The 21,538-nt window shown below is 47.6% G+C and overlaps 2 protein-coding genes across 2 annotated transcripts in view; one reads left to right on the top strand and one right to left on the bottom strand.

Annotated features, from left to right (window-relative positions):
• Positions 1 to 1,046: 1,046 nt before the first annotated feature.
• Positions 1,047 to 9,540, bottom strand: LOC104308153 (2-epi-5-epi-valiolone synthase). The gene is made up of 5 exons (XM_009909297.2): positions 9,371 to 9,540; positions 5,153 to 5,786; positions 3,114 to 3,347; positions 2,178 to 2,430; positions 1,047 to 1,147 (listed from the first exon to the last, which is right to left on the bottom strand). The coding sequence occupies exons 1-5, from the start codon at positions 9,538 to 9,540 to the stop codon at positions 1,047 to 1,049; spliced, it is 1,392 nt and encodes a 463-aa protein (XP_009907599.2).
• A 9,153-nt stretch (positions 9,541 to 18,693) lies between these two features.
• The window catches only part of LOC104308149 (D-threitol dehydrogenase-like), a 36,322-nt gene continuing 33,477 nt past the window's right edge, over positions 18,694 to 21,538 (top strand). Inside the window, exon 1 of the mRNA XM_054173851.1 lies at positions 18,694 to 18,712. Coding sequence (XP_054029826.1) covers positions 18,694 to 18,712 — 19 coding nt within the window. The remainder of the gene's footprint in view (positions 18,713 to 21,538) is intronic.

Genomic DNA, 21,538 nt, shown 5'->3' on the forward strand with positions numbered 1-21,538 from the left:
ATGAGGAGGTCCATAGTAGATGCTCTGTGGGGATGTCCAAGGGGTTCTTATGGTATAGCCTGGAGCTCAGCTTTGTTTATAGGCAACACTAGTGCAACTGGTACCTTATTTGTCATGCTGGTGGCTTGCAGGGATTACACCACTGCTATACATTTTGGCAGCAAGAGGAGTCTTGCCAGCACATCTTCAGCATCTGAATCCCAAGACATAGGACTGCCATGGTGTGAAGATGTATCTCCCATTGTGCTTTGCAGCATCAGTATCTATTGATCTGCAGCTACAAGATGATACCTGCAATGGGAGTGTGTCATTCCCTGATGCTGGGAACAAAGGCTGGCAGCAAAGTTTCTTGTTTTGCTAGTTTGAATGAGCTGAAAATAAGGAGAACTCAGAATGCCCAAAGCAGTGAAGGAGATATCCTGCTTCAAAGGTTTTTATGTAGCATGGAGATTTTGTGTGCTGCTTGTCAAGATGCCTCAGTTCTTTTACATGGTCTATGAGCTTGATACACCTACTGATTTCAGGGGTCCAGCAGTAAGCAATGGTGGGACAGTGCTGTGCAAGGCCATGGCAGTCCCCAGGGTGGAGGAACCAGATGAGAGAATAAATGTCCCTCTCTTTCTCCCAAAGGACACAGCTTGCTATGAGCTATGCTATGGGCAGTTGGTGTTTTCACTCCTGAGTGATCGTTTCTTGAGCACTACGCAGGTCAAACAGAACAAATAGAACAGAATAAACCAGGTTGGAAGAGACCTTGGAGATCATCACGTCCAACCCATCATCCAACACCATCTAATCAACTAAACCATGACACCAAGCACGCCATCAAGACTCCTAAACACCTCCAGTGATGGCGTAAACCAAGGTAAATCAGGGTAAACCAAGTCAGGTGCCAATATTCTTGTTGTTCCGTGCAGCTCTGATGTGTATGTGGTTTCACAGGTGCTGCTGTATTTATCTTGTCCACGATTCAGTCCTGCCCACTAACTTACAATGCTGAACAGCTCCATGTGTGGGGCAGGACCATCAGCTTGGTCTTGCAGCTCTCAAAGGGCAGTTGGGTCTTCTTCCAGGACTGTCTTGCAGTCCCTGACCCACAGCTTATACGCTCTTTCCAAGGTCTCCTCACTAGTGTCATTGAATATGTCTGCAAAAACAAGACCTGTAGTTATTTGGGCATCCAGAGAAGCATCTCCTGCTCGCATACACTAACTCACTAGGTGGGAGAGTAGCTCCTCCAAACAGTTGATGAGAGTCTGTTTTCTTGTGTGTAGGGACTGAGCTACATGGAAATACTCTGGATGGCTGCTAGTCCCATGCACTGCTTCTGTGTTATGGATTGAGGGGGGTAGGGTGGTATATTTAGTCATCTAAAATAAGAGGTGTTTCACCCCGGGTGCTGAGCAGGTGCGATTTGGTTTTCAGGTATTGGTTCTAGACAGAATATCACATTGCATTTCTTTAGCCAAGGACTATCTCACAAAGGAATTGCCTCTTTTGACACAGTTGGTCTGCCTGCCAGAGCACTGCATTGAGCCTGTCAGTTTGCAACCACATTTGTAGAGTGAATTCATCAATCACAATGAAATTCATTAACCTCAATCCGTAACTAAGTTCTGGTCTCTGGAGAAGGAGACTTCGCAACCTCTCTGGACAGCCTGGCCCAATGCTTCAGCACTGTCACAGCAAAGAAGTTTTTCTTCATGTCTGCAGGGAACTTCTTGCATTCTGGCTTGTGCTTGTTGGCCCTTGTCCAGTCACCAGGCGGCACTGAAAAGAATCTGGCCCCATCCTCTTGACCCACACTCACCCTTTAGTTATTGATCAACATTGAAAAGATTCCCCTCTCAGTCTGCTTCTCTCCAAGCTAAACAGCCCTAGGTCTGTCAGCCTTTCCTCATCAGGGTGCGCTTCAGTCCCCCAGTCACCCCCCACAACCCTTCACTGGACGCTCTCCAGTAGATTCTTGTCTTGTTCTGAACTGGGGAGCCTAGAATTGGTCACAGTGCTCCAGATGTTCAGAAATGTTCAGAGATGTCAAGAAAAGCACAAGTGAAATCAGAAATGCCCAACTGCAGAGCTACAGAAGATGGTTTGCAGCATGACAGTGTGCCAGAATGCTCACTGTCCCCCAGGCTCCCACTCCTGGAGCTGCCTGGTGTCCCTCACCACAATACCTGCTGTGCCAAGGCCCGTGGGGAGAGGCATCCGGGTCTGTCCCCCGCTGTGCTTCAAGCGCTCCATCAGGGCTTTCTTGATGAGGGACCAGCTGCAGCCACCATGCCAGACTGGCAGCTCCAGGCCTCTCATGCACTGGATGATCTGTTCCTTCTCCTGGGTGGTGATGAGCCCCCGCACGTAGGCGACGTACGTCATGAATGCCATGTCGATGTTCACAGCTTCTCCGTGCATCAGTGATGGCAGAACCCTCTGAAACACAGCAAAAGTGGGTGGGGGGAAAGGTTTGGGATGACAACTAGTAAATAAGTAATTTATTTTTATTTTTCCCCTAAACATACTCCTGAAAATTGACATTTGGCTCTCAGCAGTAGAAGCATTTGCTGGATGTTAGCATCTTGTGATTTATGGGTTGCAGAGGATGATCTCTTTTACAGGTGATTAACTGCATGTAGAATCTCCCTTAGGGATCCAGAATCTCATTCTCCTTCTATTCAAATCACTGATGAAGAACACCATGGGATGGAGGGAAAAGCTCCAAAGTCTGCATAAGGTCTAGTCCTCCCCTCCTTATTCCTCAGTGCCAATTTCTCCCCAGTAATACAGGCAATGGTCTCCAGGCCTTTGTGCTGCTGTTGCTCCTGTTGGTCGTATCTAATCACTGAAATCTGTGCTTTGTACTTTGCTTCTTACCAGGCATTTGCCAATAACTGTGTTTTGAGCAGGGGAAATGTCTGAAGGGGTGGGAAGACGGGACAGGGAAAGGAGTCTCTTTATCCAACAGGACCAGGCTGGGTGTGTTGAGTGGTCTGAAGCAGCATGCAGATCTGGAGCTTGGCTCAGCTCCTTCTGCACAAAAGTTTCATGCTGTTGACAGATAACTTTTTCCTTTTTTCTTTTTAAACAGATGTTGAAATGTAAAGCCTGTCACTCACCATTTCCAGCTCTGGGCTTATAACATGACCAAAATCAACCAGTCTGTCCAGGTCATCCTCCCAGAGGTTGGGAGCCAGCTCTTCCAACATGGTTTCAATGGCAATCCTGGTAGTCTGCAGTGCAGCATCCCCCTGATCAGCAGAGCCAGTGTAGGACTGGAACTTGGTGTCCAACAGGTATTTCCCATGGCTCTTGAGCAGGTCAAACAGCCCTTTGTGTTTCATGAGTGCCATCTAGGGTAGACCAGAAGTAATAATTAAGGATAGTTACATTGGTCCTCATATGTGCTGTTGGAAGCTTGACTGGACTGTAATACCATGGTATACACTAGCAGAGAAATGCCTACACACTTGGTACCTGGGCAAGCTCTGCCCCTGTAAGATGCAAAAACATTTCTGTAGACAGTTTCTAGCTGATGTGTCTATGGGATTATAGGAGTGGGGAGTAGTTTGCTGCCTCTAGAAGTTGTGACCTGGTGGTGTTACACCTGTTGTCAGCTATAGTAAGTGAAGATACATGCAAAAGCAGTATAAAATTGCCTGGCTGGGCTCTGGTAAACTGGCAGAGATGGTGGGAACACTGATGGGGAAGTTCCCTTGCTACTGGGCAACCCTGACCATGCTGTGAGCTTGCTGCATGCTCCAGTGACCCCACAGATGGTTTGTAATGAGCTTTGGCTATTTGTGTGCCTGGCAAGAAACCCAAAAATGAGTGGTGGCCATCCCTGGGAGAGGGACTGAATGATGAACGTTCTCAGTACAATGTAATCCTTGGCACTGCTCTTTGGGGAAGCGAAGGTGGGGAGACAGTGCAACATGGGCAATGAGATGATCCAGAAGAGGTTTCATTGTTACAAGTATGTATTTTTCACCCCCTGACTTGGGCATTAGTCCCCCCCCTGCAGTGGGGAATGATGACCTATGGGTTTTCAGGTGCCTGCCAGAAACCTCCATATATCCTGGGCAGTTCCCACTATGCAAGCACTGGAAAATGCTCCTTATGAGTTCATCTCTAATACACTTTAATAGCTTAAACTCTGCTTTATCAAAAGTTTTTAAAGCTCTTCAGGCGTAAAACCATTTACTGTGCAGTTCCCAGGTAATTTTAGAAGTAGAATTTGCCTCACAGGAGATTGATTGACCACACTCAGCATACCCACGAGGTAGGTGCAAATTATCTTGCAGGTTATTAATCCCCAGTATAATGAAGTTCAAATTCTCTGCCAGCAGCTCATTTTAGAGAGCTACAGATGAACCTCAAAGGGAAGATGCTCTCTTCCCTGGTTGTGCTGTCTGGCCTTGAGTTTTGAAGTTTACTCTGCAGGGTTGGCACTAAGCTCTGTGTGTAAGGGATATTCTAACAAGTTTAGCAGCTGTAAATAAATAAATATATGTAGGCACAACCAGAGTTGAAAGTGCCCATGAAGCCCTGATGGCCACTCTTAGAATAAAAATGACTGACTGGAAGGGATCAGAGATCTACTCCAACCTCCCTGTCATGGGCAGGGACACCTCACGAATGGACTTTGCTGCTCTAGACCTCATCCAGCCTGGCCTTGAACTCCCCCAGGGAGGAGGCATCCACAACCTCCCTAGGCAGCCTATGCCAGAGGCTCACCACGCTGATTCCATAGATGCCAATGGACATCTTACCAGCATTGTGGCCTTTCAATACCTAAAGGGGACTTACAAGAAAGATTGGCATGGACTTTTTAGCAAGGCCTGTTGTGACAGGGCAAGGGATAGCTGTTTAAACTAGAAAAGGGTGGATTTAGACTGGATGCAAGGAAATGCAAGGATGCCTTTTACACACCGAGGGTGGTGAAACAGTGACACATTGCCCAGAGAAGTAGTAGATGCACCACCCCTGGAAACATTCATGCTTCTGTTGGACAGAGCACTGGGCAACCTGATCTAGTTCCACCCTGGTTCATTGCAGGAGTGTTAGGCTAGATGACCTTTAATGGTCCCTTCTAACCCAAGCCACTCTCTAGTTCTGTCATTTCAGATTTGAAAACTGCAGCTGCAAAAGTTCCTACCTTCAGAATTTCCCCCAGGCCATTGGAGATATGTCGCCGAGGGACGCTCTGGATGAAGGATCTATCCAGGAAGCTGGCTGCTGGGGGGGTGTAACCCCCGAGCTTGTTCTTGCACTGCAGGAAATTCACCCCGTTCTTTGCCCCCACGCTGGCATCAACGTAGGAGAGGAGGGTCGTGGGGACCCGGATGTAAGGGGTGCGTCTTCTGTAGAGTGAGGCTGCTAGACCCACGATGTCCAGGCAGACCCCTCCTCCGATGGCCACGATGGGCTCCGTTCGCCTGTCGAGGCTGAAGTGCTGCACTTCTTGCAGGATGTTCAAGACCAGGTCCATGGATTTTGTTTCTTCAGTGGTAGGCAGGGCGAGGATTTTGTGCTGAACGTTGTTCTCTTCAAAGTATTCCCTGACTTTGGAGCCATAAAGTTCATCGACGACTTCGTCTATGACGATAAAACGCCTCAGCTTCCTTTTGCTACTGGTGGCTAGCTCTAGTTGCTGGGGGTCAGTAATGTGACCCCAGAGCAGAGTAGAGTTGGAGGGATCCAGGATATTGTATGTTTCTACCACTTTGTAGCAAAAATAGATGGGAGCTTCAATTGTCCAGGAAATCCCACCTTCAGAGATGCATTCACCTCTAGCAAGGATAGAAAGCATGGTTTGAAATCATTTTAGTCCTCTGTGCTTTACATGTCTGAACAAGCTCAAGGATGTAGGTGGGAGTGGGGAATGTGAGGTTTCCTGTCTATGCACTACCAAAATGTGGGGCTGTAAGGGTGCAATGTGTCCTAGACATCAGGGCACAATGCCTTTGGCACTGGAGAAACTCTCACAATTTAGAGGATGGTCAAATGGCTTAACTGCTGCATGGTAATGATAAAACAGAGAGCAAGAAGGGCTGGAGGAACAAACCATTTCCCTTTCAGTTAATTAATTTGCCAATGAACCAACAGAAAACCCCAGACTGGTCATCTCAGCTTCCCAGAAGGGAGGTGGAGCGGGTCCAGAGGAGAGCCAAGAGGCTCGTGAGGGGTCTGGAGGGAAAGTCATATGAAGAAAGGCTGAGGAAGCTGGGGATGTTTGACCTGGAGAAGAGGAAATTTAGAAGGGACCTTATCACCCTCTACAAATACTTAAAAGGAAGTTGTAGTCAGGTGGGGGTCAGGCTCTTCTCCTAGTCAACTAGTGACAGGACAAGAGGGTATGGCATGAAGCTGAGCCCAGGGGAGGTTTAGGTTGGATATTAGGAAGCACTTCCTCACAGAAAGGCTGGTTAGGCTCTGGGATGGACTGCCCAAGGAGGTGGTGGAGTCACCATCACTGGAGGTCTTTAAGAAATGATTGGATGTAGCACTTGGTGGCATGGTTTAGCTGATGTTGTGCTGTTAGGCCATTAGCTGGACTTGATGATCTCAGAGGTCTTTTCTAGCCTCAATAATTCTGTGATTCTGTGGAAAGAGATCACCAAAACTTTGCAAAGTATTTATGAAGGAGCTATCCTCTGGCCAGCATCTCTGGGTGATGTGACTTGACCTATTCCTGTCTCTCTGCACACAGCCACACACAGAGACAGGCACAATAGTGCCTCTGCAGTCCTTCAGAGGATCTCATCAAAAAGTGGACCTCTTTACTTCAAAGCATTTATGACAGAAACAAGAAGTGCTCCCAGGTAGTTAAAATAAAAGAGCAATTACCTGAGAGCTGGGAAAGATTTCCGTAGTGGAATTTGAAAGGATGAATAGAAGCCTACAAAGCTGGCACATAGAATGGAATGGAACGGAATAGAATAGACCAGGTTGGAAGAGACCTTCAAGATCATCGTGTCCAACCCCTCAACCAATCCAATCCACCTAAACAACTAAACCATGGCACCAAGCACCCCATCAAGTCTCCTCCTGAACACCTCCAATGACAGCGACTCCACCACCTCCTCAGGCAGCCCATTCCCATGGGCAATCACTCTCTCTGTATAGAACTTCTTCCTCACATCCAACCTAAACCTCCCCTGGTGCAGCCTGATGTAAACCAGTGAAGAACACAGCCCTGCAACCCAGGTATTGCTTCTCCTGGTGGCAAAGGTGGGCAGCTGAAAACAAGTGACTTGTTCAGGTTGCTGGGAATCAGGAAAGGATTTAGTCTGGTCTTGTGTTTTTTTTTTCCTTTTTTTTTTAAAGACAGTAAGTTGCATTTTAAATAAGATCTCTTCTTGAGCTACAGTTGGGTAAAAGTTCAAAGTTTCTGTGAACCTTTGTTTTGGTTTTGAGTGAGCAGATGTCTCAGTGATTAATCAGATTTCTCTACATGCCTCATTTCTTTCCACATGCCTGAGCTTTCTCTTATAGGTCTAAATAGGTGTTTCTCTGCTTTCTTTACCAAATTGCCTCTAAATCTGGCCCTAAGATTTGTTAAAGAAAGCCAGTGGGGTTTAGACCTTCCAGAGAACTACAGGAAGTACTAAAACAAAAAAATCCCCAAACCCCAGAACCCACAAACAGCCACCACCAACAAAACCAAAACCCTCCCCCTCCCCCCCCAACATCATTATGTACATTGCACTGCACCACAGCTATACCTGATAGCTGTACATTATGTGTGTGTGCATCCATCTCTGGCATGTGACCCTTGTAAGAGACAGGATGGTTTTGAATGTTGCAATGGTGGAGTCAGCTTTGGGTGCCAGACAGCACAAGTAGCACCCATTGTAATTCCTCTGCTATACAAGCACAGGTAGTGAATTTGAGGCTGAATGTGCCCTTGTTGAAGCTTGTGTCAGCGAAGGACTTCTCTGGGTGTGCTCTGGGCCCTCATCCTGCTGTTGATTAAGGTCCAGCAGATTGCCTTTGGTTCTGCTTAAAGTCCTGTTCTATCTGCTGCAGCTCTGCCTGAGCCCTGCTTATGCTCAGCCATAGTCCATGGTCAGCTGCCATAGAGATCCCTCCGACCTGTCTGAGAGCTAGGTTAGGCTTGTGACGTAAAACCTGAGCATGACAAATACTGGAAACCTCCTGACATCTGAATCACAGTTGTATGAAGGAAGGCCTGTGTTGCAAATGGGGCTGCCTGTGATCAGGAAAAGGAGCATCCTGCCATTAAAGAATAATTAACTGGAGAGATGTAATATCAGCAACGAGCTGTATGTATCCCTGGGGGAAATTTCTCTCTCCCCCCTCTCTCTGAAGTAATATTAGATGATTTCTACAGTTTGAGAGTGACCTACTGTGTTGATTTAACCCATCTAGGTATTTCATTTGTCTGAAACCATCTCTATAAACTCATCCTTCTCCTATGCCTGCGCCTGGGCTCTTGCACTCAACGAATTCTTGCACAGACGGGGGAAGAAAAAAAAGGTCAAGAACTTGCTGCATAAGCATTTCAGAAGATGACAGAAATTACCCATCTACCCAAACTGAGGCTGTGGATAATCACAGATTCAGAGAATTGTTAGGGTTGGAAGGGACCTCAAGGATCATCTAGTTCCAATTGCCCCTGTCATGGGCAGGGACCCCTCACACTAGAGCAGGTTCTCAGAACCACATCCAGCTTGGCTTCAAAAACCTACAGGAATGAGGCTTCTACCTGTGCCAGTGTCTCACCACCCTCAAAGGGAAGAACTTCTTCCTAACAGCCAATCTGAATCTACCCATTTCTAGTTTTGCTCCATTCCCCCTAGTCCTATCACTACTTGGCACCCTAAAAAATCCCTACCCAGATTTCTTGTAGGCACCCTTCAGATACGGGAAGGCCACAATTAGGTCCCCTCCCCTTTCTCTTCTCCAGACTGAACAGCCCCAACTTCTTCAGTCTGTCCTCATAGGAGAGAAGCTCCAGCCCTCTAATCATTCTCATGGCCCTTCTCTGGACACATTCCGGCACCTCCAGGTCCTTCCTGTAATAGGGGCTCCAGAATTAGACACAGTACTCCAGGTGGGGTCTCACCAGAGCAGAGTAGAGGGGGAGAATCCCTCTCTCAACCTGCTGGCTATGTTTCTCTTGATGCATCCAGGTCATGCCAAGGAGAACAGCAAGTCCCTGCACTGCCGCCTTGCATGCGTTTTGAAGGCCACTGTGGTAGGGCGGTACAGGTAACGGTGGGTTTGAGTCACAGTGGCACACAAGATGGTTTTTTCCATCTGAAATGAGTCCCACCAGGCAGACCACAGCCGGGCCAGCCAGAGACATCCATCTCGGCTGCCAGTGCGCAACATGGGCTCCTGTACTTACATTTTTGCTTCGGAGAGGATCATCTTGTCCTCACCATCAGAAAGAGCTTCTCCTTTCTTGATGCGGCACCACGTGCTCTTGACTCTCACCAGCTGGAAGTCTGTCTGCTGGGGTTCCTGGGGCATCGTGGTCAGGGCCACTGGAGCAAAGACTTCTCCTGACAACGGCATGTTTCCAGAAGGTAAAAATCTCCCTGTTCAGAGATCTCCTGTAACCGGGTGCTTTTGAGGTGCTTTTTAAAGGTTCCAGCTGACCAGGCCTTGGAAGGGGAGGTCTTGTCTGCACGGGGGAGAACAATTACAAAATTAGGATTATCTAAGCTGGGATGCATGGTAGGGGTGGTAGGAGCATTTAAAGACACGTGCAGGTACCAGGATGGAGTTGTGTAATCAGCTGGTTTTGTAATGCTGAAGAAGAACAATGGGAGTGCATACATCAACTTCCAACATGATGCCCTACAGCAAGTTTAAAGTTATGAAAGGCAATTTGTGTGACTCTCCAAGACATTCAGGAACCTCCTTTGCTGTGTGGAGCCTCTGATCTGGCTCTGGCTCTAATCCACTCCTATGGGGTGAGACAGGAGCAAGAGCATAGGGGCAGGATTGACAAGGGCTGTTTAAACCTCTTTTGAACTCACATTTCTGGGATTCTCTTGTGTTGAGAAAGGGAAGAATTTTTCATTGTTGTTTTCAGCTTTTGTGGTGGGTTTATCTCCTGGGAGATGAGCTGAGTTTTGCCCAGCCTGTGGGACTCTGAGATAATGAGGTTTCCTTGCAGTGGAGTCATTTCAGGATCAGCAGTGTGGTCTAGGCTGTGGTATCTGAGCCTTGATGACCATGCCTCTTGAGTTCTGTGTTTTCCTGCAGTTGTCACCTATTTGGTTGTTTTAAGACCATGCCAGATCCCTACCCATGTACTCATGTAGACCCCATTGCACTGATCCAAAGGCACATTGATTCTATGGGGTGGGTTCGGCCCCCTGCCAAGAGGCAATCGCATGGTGGGGAACCTATGCTGCCAGTGGTGGCTGACACCCTGCTCACCACATGACAGAGGGATGCATCATTCACTTTTCTATATGATCTTCCAACTGGCTTTTTGGAGGGCCCCAGGCTCAGCTTGCCATGCCAAACTTTGGCATACAGCTCTGTGTGCTGAACACAGGGGAAGATCTTCCTTTGATTTCAGCAGCAGTGCCTGAAGGTAAAAGTTTCTTTGCTGCCTTCTTGCCTTCTGAAAGCTGTCCTTGTTCAGACACAAAGATCAAGAAAACCAAACCCAGGCATAAAAGCAGAGGCAATAAAAAGGGGGTTCTTCAAGAGCCCCTCAGACAACAGCTACCAAAATCAGGCATAAAAGCAGAGGCAGGAAAAAATGTGGTTCTTCAAGAGCCCAGTGGAGAAGACCACGTAATTGCACCAAAGGCTTAATTGCAGCCAAGCTTACATAGCAACCTACATTTATCTCCAAATCAATTTTGGGAGAAAGCAACAAGAATAAATTCTGAAGCCATGTAGCCCTGTTCCACATAAGGCAATAACTCCTAACTTCTAATTCTTACTCCTTGCTTCTTTTCCAGATGGCAAAGTGCTTTGCAAAGAGGAGAGACAGTCATGCCCATTTTGCAGAAGAGGAAAATGGAATCAGCAGAGGACAAGCAACTTGCCCAAAGTCACCTCCAGAGCTAGTGGAGGGTGCATTAGATGGCATACTAAAACAACTAGCCTGTTTACTAAACACTCCTCTGAAATTTTAACTCCCAGTCCAAACACAATTTGGTTTGCTTTTCACAGGGACTGCAGGTCTAATGCAGTTTGTTGTTTACTAAATCATAAGCTGGAGCAATCTTCAGTATGCAAGGAGGTCTGTCCCTTTTGTCTTGTTTGTTTGTTTTGACTAATAGCAATCCACTGAGCGCTGGCATTTATGTTATTTGCTTTTCTTTTACTCTTTTCTCTTGTGCATTTACTTATTTTTCCATTTATACTTCCCTGTTCTATTCTGGGGACACTGAAATGTGTTCTGTTTCATTTTAGAAGCTGACAAGTTGACTTTCTAATGCCCATCTGCTTGCTGTAGCCAATGACTGCCATGTCCTTGCACTATTCATCCTGTAGAGGGGCTGCCAAGAGTCTTGCAGCAAAGACTCTACAGCTTTCTTGCTCCCTACAGCTTCCTGAAAGGATGTTGGAGACAGGTGGGGGTTGGTCTCTTCTCCCAGGCAACCAGCACCAGCACAAGAGGACACAGTCTCAAGCTGCACCAGGGGAAGTTTAGGCTTGAGGTGAGGAGAAAGTTCTTCACAGAAAGAGTAATCGGCCCCTGGAATGTGCTGCCCAGGGAGATGGTGGAGTCACCGTCCCTGGAGGTGTCCAAAAAAGGATTAGATGTGGCACTTGGAGCCATGGTTCAGTTGTCATGAGGTGTTAGGTATTAGGTAGTAGGTTGGACTTGATGATCTCTTTTCCAAGCTGGTTGATTTTGTGATTCTGTGTGACCTGCTCCCTACATCCTCTTCACCTGCTCTGCCCCAGACCCAGCTCTCATGACACACTTTGCAGGTGTGTTGAGTTGGTCCTTGACTGAAGCAACCCAGGGTGATATATCCCAGAGGTGAAAGATGCTGTTCTAGTTATGAAGTAGTCCATGTTTCCTCATTAGCTTCAGTTTATATTTCATTTGTGTGAAAAGGAGATGGCTGGCTAACATCAGCTCCACCACATGCTCTTTAACTACTTTGCTTTAACTTCTTGCCAGCTTTCTCTACTCTAGTCTGCTGCAGGCCAGCTTAGACTTTTGGATACTTCAGATCACAGAATCGTCAGAGCTGGAAGGGACCTCAAGGATCATCTAGTTCCAATGTCCCTGCCATGGGCAGGGACCCCTCATACTAGAACAGGTTGCTCAGAACCACATCCAGCCTGGCTTCAAAAACCTACAGGGATGAGGCTACTCTCACCTCCCTGGGCAACCTGTTCCAGTGTCTCACCACGCTCATGGGGAAGAACTTCTTCCTAACAGCCAATCTGAATCTACCCATTTCTAGTTTTGCTTCATTCCCCCTAGTCCTATCACTACTTGGCACCCTAAAAAGTCCCTTCCCAGATTTCTTGTAGGCACCCTTAAGATACTGGAAGGCCACAATTAGGTCCCCTCCCCTTTCTCTTCTCCAGACTGAACAGCCCCAACTCCCTCAGTCTGTCCTCACAGAAAAAGAGCTCCAGCCCTCTAATCATCCTCGTGGCCCTTCTCTGGACACATTCCGGCACCTCCAGGTCCTTTCTGTAATAGGGGCTCCAGAATTAGACACAGTACTCCAGGTTGGGTCTCACCAGAGCAGAGTAGAGGGGGAGAATCACCTCCCTCAACGTGTTGGCTATGCTTCTATTGATGCAACCCAGGATCTGGTTGGCTTTCTGGGCTGCAAGTGCACCCTGGTGGTTCATGGTGCTCACCCACCAGCACCCCCAAAGCCTTTTCTTCAAGGCTGCTCTCAAGCTAGTTGCTGCCCAGCCTGCTGACCTTGTAGCTATGGACCACTTCACCTGTAGAAAATCTGGGGTTCAAAGTCCTGGGACTTTTTCAGCTTCACACCTGATGGTTTAGCTGGGACATGTCTGTGCAATGTAACCAAGAGGTTACAAAACTTCTGATTATCTCCTGGAGAGCCAGTGGCTTCCCGAGGTCAGGATGAGCACGTTGCCCTTACGTAAAGTGAAGGAATTGAAAGCTGGCTTTTTTCTTTTCTTCTTTCTTTCATGCCAGATGCCCTTGGATCTCACTGACTGCCTCTGCTCTGGGTGGGGACAGGTGGGTGCAGCTGGAGTTGGGTGCAGCTCCAGCCTGGGGCCATCTTCCTTGTACAGCCTCTGCCCATTCTGGGGCTCTGCCCAGGTGATTGCAGGTGAAGGAGCCTCATCCCCTTGCCGGACACCTGAGCACCCAACGTGCTGCCGGACACCTGAGCATCCAACGTGCTGCCGGACACCTGAGCACCCAACGTGCTGCTCTGCACAGGCAGCAAACCCACAGCAGCATCCTCTAAGGCTGGGGGACAAGAAGCAACATGCATAATCCTGCAGGTAAACTCCCTGTGTGGGGTGGGGAGCTCCAGGAGAGATGGTGTGACAGGAGGGGACACTGTGTGATGTCCCGGTTGTGGGTGCCCCACTGCCCTGTGAAGAGGTAACTTACAGGCTCTGTGACTTGGCAGAAGGGAGCAGAGGGAGGATTTAATGGGGAGAGGAGTTTGGAACTGAGCAGGGTAGATGGGTCTGGAGGAACTTAAAGTGGAGGGAGAAGGATGGTCCCAGGAGAAAGGGATGAATGGGAAGGTAGACACTTGCAGTGCCAAGAAAGCTGTGGCTGTGACCAGTTTCTGGTGGATTGGGATGCTTGGTTTATAAACATTATTTTTTTTTTCAGCTTTAATTTTGCTTTGATCCTTTCTGTGGTAGCCATGTGTGCCTGGCATGATACACAGAGAGATGTTTGCTGCCTTTTTGGTTAGTTTTTGTGATCAATAGCCATGTGTAGGCATGAGGGCTGCTCTGAATGGAGAGATTCTGTTCTCTCACAGCCTGATCCAGAAGCCTGTTTAAGCTATTGAAGCCTTAGGCTTTGGATCTGTCAGTGGGCACCACTCTACTCCTGCCACACAGGGCATCTGTTATTGTGTATGAAAATAAATGTGTGCTTCACATACTCCAGAGCCTCCTTAATGCAAGCAGAGGAGCACTGGGGGCATCCAGCTTTTCTGCCTCTTTTCCAGCACCAAAACCTGTAGAAAATGTGCACCACCCTGCTGCCTGGTGTATGTTTTCCACACCTTCCCATGAAGTTTAGCACTCTGGTTCTTGCCATGACTGGCAACTTCCCTACCTCGGCTGCTTCTTTTCACTCCTTCCTTCCACTCTTCCTTTGACCTCCTTGCCATCTCTGCTGATTTTGCTGCAGGCTCTGTCACTACCAATGCTGAGGCTAAGCATAGGCTGAGCTCTCCTTGGGATCCCCTGCAATATTTAGTGGCCAGGCAGTTGAGTTTGGCTCAGACTGCCAGCCCACTCTCGGTCCCATGTGGGCTATGACATACGTGTGCCCCAGCTCATGGCCATGTCTGGGCTCATGGGTGGTGGGTTTGGACCCACTGAGCAGCCTCAGATATGCTACAAGCCATACTCCTGCTTCCCTCTGCTACAGCTCCCTCCATCCAGTAGGCATACACCACAGCTGGGATGAATGCATTCAAGTGTAACAGCAACACAGGAGGGTCTCCTAAGAGGCTGCAGTTTTGTGTGCAGGGTTCTGGTGGTGTAAGGAAATAGCTTGATTGTGGTTTTCGTGCACAAGATTGCCTGGTAGAACACAATGGCTGAGGTGTATTCACATGCTAAGATAAAGTGGTTAAGCTGTGTTAAGCTGTTGTCAATGCCTGAGGTGCCTTGATGAATTGATTGGCAAGATTTTATCAGGTTGGATTTCCACGTGCTTAGTGCAAGCACCTGCACACCGAGCTGAGCACCAAGCCAACTGGCAGAATGGTGTTCAGCTGGATCTGGCTCAGTGCTCTGTCCTAGCTGGGAAAGGAAGCTCTTCTGGAAGTCATCACTAAGGCTGCAAAATAGTTCTAGAGACTGGAAGGTGAAATAGGGATAGCCCAGACCAGAGAACTAAAGATCTGGTCCTACATCTTTGGATGTGGCATCTGTGCCTTGTTTTTGTCAAATCCAGATTGCCTTCTTGTGCACTTACATGCATGCATTATTTTGGGCAGCCCCCTGTAAACAGTACAGCATCCTCCCCTCTCCCAGCTGATCTACTCCCACCCACAAAGTGTCATCTAATCCCAAGCTGCAAAGTTTGATCTCATTTCTGGAGGAGAGTGTCTCTCCATGGCATTGCACTGCCTGCTTGCACAGGGGACACTGATGTCCCCCACACATAGCCTGCATCTTCACTCCTGTCTCAAACCAAAAGTGCCTGATTCTGGGGGGGGGGGCGGAGGGGGGAAGGAAGCTGAAGTCTGTTATTCAGCTTTGTTGTAAAATAGGCTGATGGTGCTCTCAGTAACAACCAAAGAAGATGCTGGCACCATCCTCCTGACAACTGTGGTGCATTTTAAGAACCACCACCTTGGCTTTTTTTTTTTTGTTTTCATGAAGCTGCTGGATGCTTCAAGCCCTTTCCTGCTCTTTCATGGTAGAGCTTGAACTTCTCTGTTTTGCACCTGGCAGCACTTTCCTCTCTGAGTTCCTGGTTTGGGTTTTTTTTTTTTTTCCTTTGCATTTGTTTTCTTCCTTTCCCCTTCTATGCATGAATGAGATGATGCACAATCGGATGTGAGAGAGTTGTCTGTACATTGATAGAGCCATGGAGAGACAACCAGGCAATCTTGTTTAATGCTAAATCTGGTCCAGCAGCTTTGCTGGGGCTGTGCAAAACTATGCACTAAAATGAGTCACTTTTCCTGGAGTAACATAAGCGGGGGGGATGGGAGGGGGGGAGGTAGTTACATAAATTTTCACCCACCTTAGTGCTCAGAGTCTTAAGTGTAGCCTAGTCAGGCCAAGCAGCAAGCCTTGGGCTCTGCTCTGACTTGTTGAGTGGTTGCATAAATGAAAGCAACTCTGACCTCTGCTGTTGGCCCGAAGCATCATCAGGCTGTGAAACACGCGGCACCACCTGTAGCGGTTGTATAATCTCGGATGCAGAGTTGAACTCGGCATGCCTTGCATGCTCTCCCTCCCCAGTAGCGTTTCTTGGTGCTCGTGGTTGGTGGTGTAACGCAGGTTACAAAACAGCTGGAGGTGAATCTTGTTTTCCTGCCCCTTGAGTGAGAGGGGATCCTCGACTGTTACACATCCAGAAGCCTAACAGGAGGATTACTGAAATCCAGCACGGATTATAAACACGTTGGGTGGGTGGTTTGGTTTGGTTTTCCCCTGAAATTCAAAACAAAACAAAACAAAAAACCCCACCAAACCCAAAACCAACAAAAGCCTCAAAGTGCTTGGCAGGGAGGGTGAACAGGTCCCAACTTCCATCATCCTGCAGCTGGTGGGAGCCAGGAGATGCTCAAGGTGGTGGTAAAAACGCTGTGAAAAGGTGATGCGTTTTCACACAACGTGTAGCTGGTCTGAAGGATTGCTGCAGTTAACAAACTAAGATGGTCTGGGAGGAGGGATGGCTAAAAGCTATTCCTAAAACATGCTGTTGCATTTGCCTCATGTAGCCTTTCTCAGTAATGGGGTGTGGGGGAGTTAGCTATATGAGGTGATTACTCTGGTGTCCTCAAGTGACTTTATACTGAAGCTTTGCTGACAGGCCATGGGGTGGCTGGATGTCTTCTATGGTGTCCAAGATCTCACCAGAAATCCATCCTGGGATGGGGACATGGTACCTGCAGCAACAGCAGATCCACGTGGACAACAGGACTTTGCCCCACAGCTGGTGGGCTGATGGAATACATAGAATACATAGAATAGAATACATGGAAAGCAGTCCTCTGAAATCCGCATGTCCTCTTTTCACCTGCTTCACTTAGCTGTCTGCAGCTTCTCTGCCACAGGGAGTAAAATCCTGCCAGGGGCAATCTGCTCCACCCCAGTCATACTTACAGCCTACTTGCCCTGCCTCTGGAATCTGGTCTCGTTGGTGCTTTCATAACCCAGCACATGCTCTGGCACTTGAGGAGTGGGGGAGTTTCTCTGTCTTGATCTGTGGGGAGACAGAGTTCATTGAGGTCCAAGTCTGCCTTGCTGCTGTATGGGTTTTCTAGTGTCTATGGGTAGAATTACTTTTGCCTCCAGGGCAGGATGATCTTAACCCTGAAGGTATTTCCACAGCCTTTGAAACATGACCTAGTCTTGTATTATGCATAACTGTTTCTCTCTACAGCTTCAGGAAAGGTCCAGCTTGTGAAAAGGTGCTGGAAGTTTACCATGTGGTGCTGATGGGTTCAGGCACAGTTAGCTAGACCTGGTACCTGCATGTACTAGCCTGGGAAGATCTGCTTGGTTTTGCAAAAGCAGGTTCAGAAGAGCTCTGTTTTCTCTGAGGAAAAAGCTGCCTGGAGGAGTGGGTTTTATATGCAGTTGCTCAGTGATTGTCTCAGAGCTTCAAAATGAAAAGTTGTGGTTTTGAAGTATTCTTATCCTTTTTTTTTTTTTTTTTTCCCTCAGAAAGGGATCAGCTGTGAGGGGAAACAGGGAGAGTGCATGTGGTAAAAATTAATCAGACATAAAATAGCACTTTCAGTTTGAAAAGTTGTGATGATTGTTCTCATCACAGAATGCTCAGTGTTGGTAAGTACCTCTGAGGATCATCTAGTCCACCCACCTGCTAAATCACATGCACCTAGATCAGGTTGCCCAGGATCATGTCCAGGCAGGTTTTGAACCTCTTCAGAGAAGGAACTCCATGACCTCTCTGCTCAGCCTGCTCCAGGGCTCCAATACCCTCACGGGAAAGATGTTTTTGTCCATGTTCAGATGGAACCTCCTGGGTTTTGTTTTGTGTCCATTGCCACTTATCTAGTCACTGGACACCACAGAAAAAAATCTGACCCTATCTTCTTGAATCTCAGTTATTTCCAAGCATTTAGCTGTTGATCAGCATTGAGAAGATCCTCTCTGTCTGTTATTCTCCAGGCTAAGCAGCCACAGGTCTCTCAGCCTTTCCTCCTCACAGAGATGCTCCAGTCCAGTCAACGCCTTTGTAACCTCTGCTGGACTCTCTTCAACGTGTTCTTGTCTCTTTTTAACTGGGGAGCCCAGAACTGGATGCAGTACTCCAGGTGTGGCCTCACTGGGGTAGAGTAGAGAAGGAGGAGAATCTTCCTCAACCTGCTTGTCACACTTTTCTTAATGGATTCCAACACACCACAGTGCTTCAAAAACTTTGGGGTTTTTCCAGTCTGAATTCATCTTCTGGTGATTTGAGCATTTATGGAATCATTGTTCTTACTTTTATTTTCCATTTCAGAAACCCCACTTGGACTCATTGCTGAGAACCTTCTCAAAGCCAAAGAAATAGCCCTCAATGACTCTCGTGTTCCTGAACAGCTCAAGGATTACTTGCAAAAAGCTCTTGATGTTGCTCTGGGACTAGATCCTTACCTGGATTCAATGGCAGCTTCAAAGAGGTATGGACATTTCTTAGTAACTTTGTGAATTTTGTCTGTGCTTGTATGAATCTGTTCTCAGATTTTTCTGTTCAGAATATGCTATAAACACGGGGGCAGTGGAAGGAAGGAGAATGAGAGATAACTGTTCCCAAATACACCGGCAAAGTGTGCACCTACAAGTGTGTGCCTGTGTGCACCTATGGCCTTGAGGAGAGCAGGTGAGAAAAAGCATCTCCTAACTCTACACTTTGGAAGATATTCCACCAGTTGACTATTGATGATGGCAATGTCTGTGTTGGACTACATCCTGTGTACTGTGTTCAGTTTTGGGCTCCCTGCTTTGAGAGGGACAGGCATCTGCTGGAGAGGGTCCAGCGGGGGGCTACGAGGATGATTAGGGGACTGAAGCACTGCCTGGTGAGGAGAGGCTGAGGGACCTGGGGCTTTTTAGTCTGGAAAAGAGAAGACTTACAAGGGATTTAATAAATGTTTATAAATATCTGAGGGCTGGGTGTCAGGAGGGAGGGAACAGGCTCTTCTCACTTGCTCCCTGTGATATAGGACAAGGAGCAATGGATGTAAGCTGCAGCACAGGAGGTTCCAACTCAGCACAGAGGGAGAACTTCTTTACTCCAGGGGTCGTGGATCACTGGAGCAGGCTTCCCAGAGAGGCTGTGGAGTCTCCCTCTCTGGAGACTTTCAAGGCCCATCTGGACCCGCTCCCTGACCTGAGCTACGTTGTATGGTCCTGCTCTGGCCAGGGGGGGTTGGACTCGATGATCTCTTTGGGTCCCCCCCAACCCTTGACATCCTGTGATCCTGTGGAAATTAGCTGCACAGGGTGCCTGCTGAAAGGCTCGAAGAATGAGCCCCTCCACCAAACTGGTGCCGGGATAAAGAAAGAATGAAGCAAACCCATACCTCTGGACCCACCCTTTAATAACAGCCTTTTCTATGCAGCCTTTATCTCCAAGTGCTCAGCAAACATTAATTAATCTGCTAACTAAATTACTCCTGTAACTAAACTAATTAATTAAACTAATTTAAGGTATCATTAATTCAGAAGTCCAACTGATACCCTCATTATTCTTTGTTGTTGTTGCTGTTGTTGTTGTTCAGCTACACTTATATCACCCAACCATGTGGGGTCTGCTAAACAATTCCCATTTATCAGCCTACATTTTGATGTGGGGTGGGGGGTGGAAAAGCCAGTTCTGTCGAAAATTGACAATGTGTAAACTGTTCCAGGCTGTGGATTACAGGAACGCTGAGCCTTCGTTCTGTTGCTGAAATAATAGCTGATGGTTGTTTGACTTACGCTTGCTGTACGATAATAGCTATACATTATCTTATTAAAGTTGTTAAAGCGTTTGTGAGGGGCAGGGAAGAGGTTATAGGAAATGTTCTACACTTTAAGTCTTGGATTATCTGAGTGTGGCTGACACGGGTTATGAATTCTCTCTCGTTTTACTGAGGAGGTGGAAGGGGGACATGAGGGAGGGGGGAAAAAAAACAAAAGGCCAAAGAAAGCTGCAATGGCTCTAAATTTCTGGCCTGCAGAAGTGTCACCAGCCATTCCTGGTGGTTACTGTCTCCAGAGAGGGTAATCTAATCTGTCTGGAGGCTGTGGACTTCTTCCAGTCGTCTATTCCCTTTGTGATAGGTGGCCAGCAGGAGCAGGGAAGTCATTCTGCCCCTGTACTCAGCACTGGTCAGGCCACACCTTGAGTGCTGTGTCCAGTTCTGGGCCCCTCAGTTTAGGAAAGATGTTGAGTTGATTGAATGAGTCCAGAGAAGGGCAGCAAAGCTGGTGAAGGGTTTGGAGCGTAAGACCTATGAGGAGAGACAGGGAACTGGGGTTGCTTAGCCTGGAGGAGAGGAGACTCAGGGGAGACCTTATTACTCTCTACAACTACCTGAAGGGAGGTTGTAGCCAGGTGGGGGTTGGTCTCTTCTCCCAGGCAACCAGCACCAGAACAAGAGGACACAGTCTCAAGCTGCACCAGGGGAGGTTTAGGCTGGATGTTAGGAAGACATTCTTCACAGAAAGAGTGACTGGCCATTGGAATGTGCTTCCCAGCGAGGTGCTGGAGTCACCATCACTGGAGGTATTTAAAAAGAGACTGGATGAGGCACTTAGTGCTATGGTTTAGTTGATTAGATGGTGTTGGATGATAGGCTGAACTCGATGATCTCTAAGGTCTTTTCTAACCTGGTCTGGTCTATTCTGTTCTGTTCTGTTCGTCCAGAGATGGTGTTCATAGGCTTCTGTGAAATAACATCTGGAGAGATCCTGCTTCTCTCAGCAATTTGTGAGGAAAACCATCTCGTACCTGCCTTGCCAAAACTTCTAGGTTTTGCATCTTTTGCCCTATTCTGCAATGAAAATTTTTTTTTTTTTCAGATGAACGAAATCCTACACTAGAGCTGAACAAAAGCTGGCCAGGGTAACTGGAGCCATTTACTCCAAGCCACCAGACAAATAGACTTCTGTCTCAGACCAGCTGGAAATGGGAAACGTTTGGGTTTGAACAGTGGGGGAACATCTTTCCTTGGTTCCACAATCACTTCTTCCCAAGCCTTTGTGGCTGGAGTGGCTGCCAGCACCAAGACAGTCCTATTGGCAAGGCTGGCCCTCTTAGGACTCTAATTTAAGGGTGTTTGTGATGCTTCTGGATTCATTTTCCACGCTCATGCACAGCTGGACCTTTCCCAGGAGTTTCCTCTTGGTTTTTTTATGCAAAACGCTCCAGTTTTGTTTGTTGTTGTAACACTGAAGTTTATTTTTTTTTTTCTTTTTCCCAGAAAAATTTCACCTCAGCATGGCCCAGGTGATGCTGGAGGAACTGAAACCAGAGTTAGGCTGCAAGGAGAATGTGCCTCTGGCTCTTTGAATGGCAAGTTGGTCAACCAACAGGATAAAATTGTACCAGTGTGGTACAGAGTTTGTCACTGAAGTTTTTCATCCTCTACTCTGTCTTGATTGGGGGAAGGATGAACCATAAAATTATGGAATGGTTTGGACTACAAGGGACCTTAAAGGT

This window comes from Dryobates pubescens, chromosome 1 (assembly GCF_014839835.1).
Source record: "Dryobates pubescens isolate bDryPub1 chromosome 1, bDryPub1.pri, whole genome shotgun sequence".
NCBI classification, from domain to species: Eukaryota; Metazoa; Chordata; class Aves; order Piciformes; family Picidae; genus Dryobates; species Dryobates pubescens.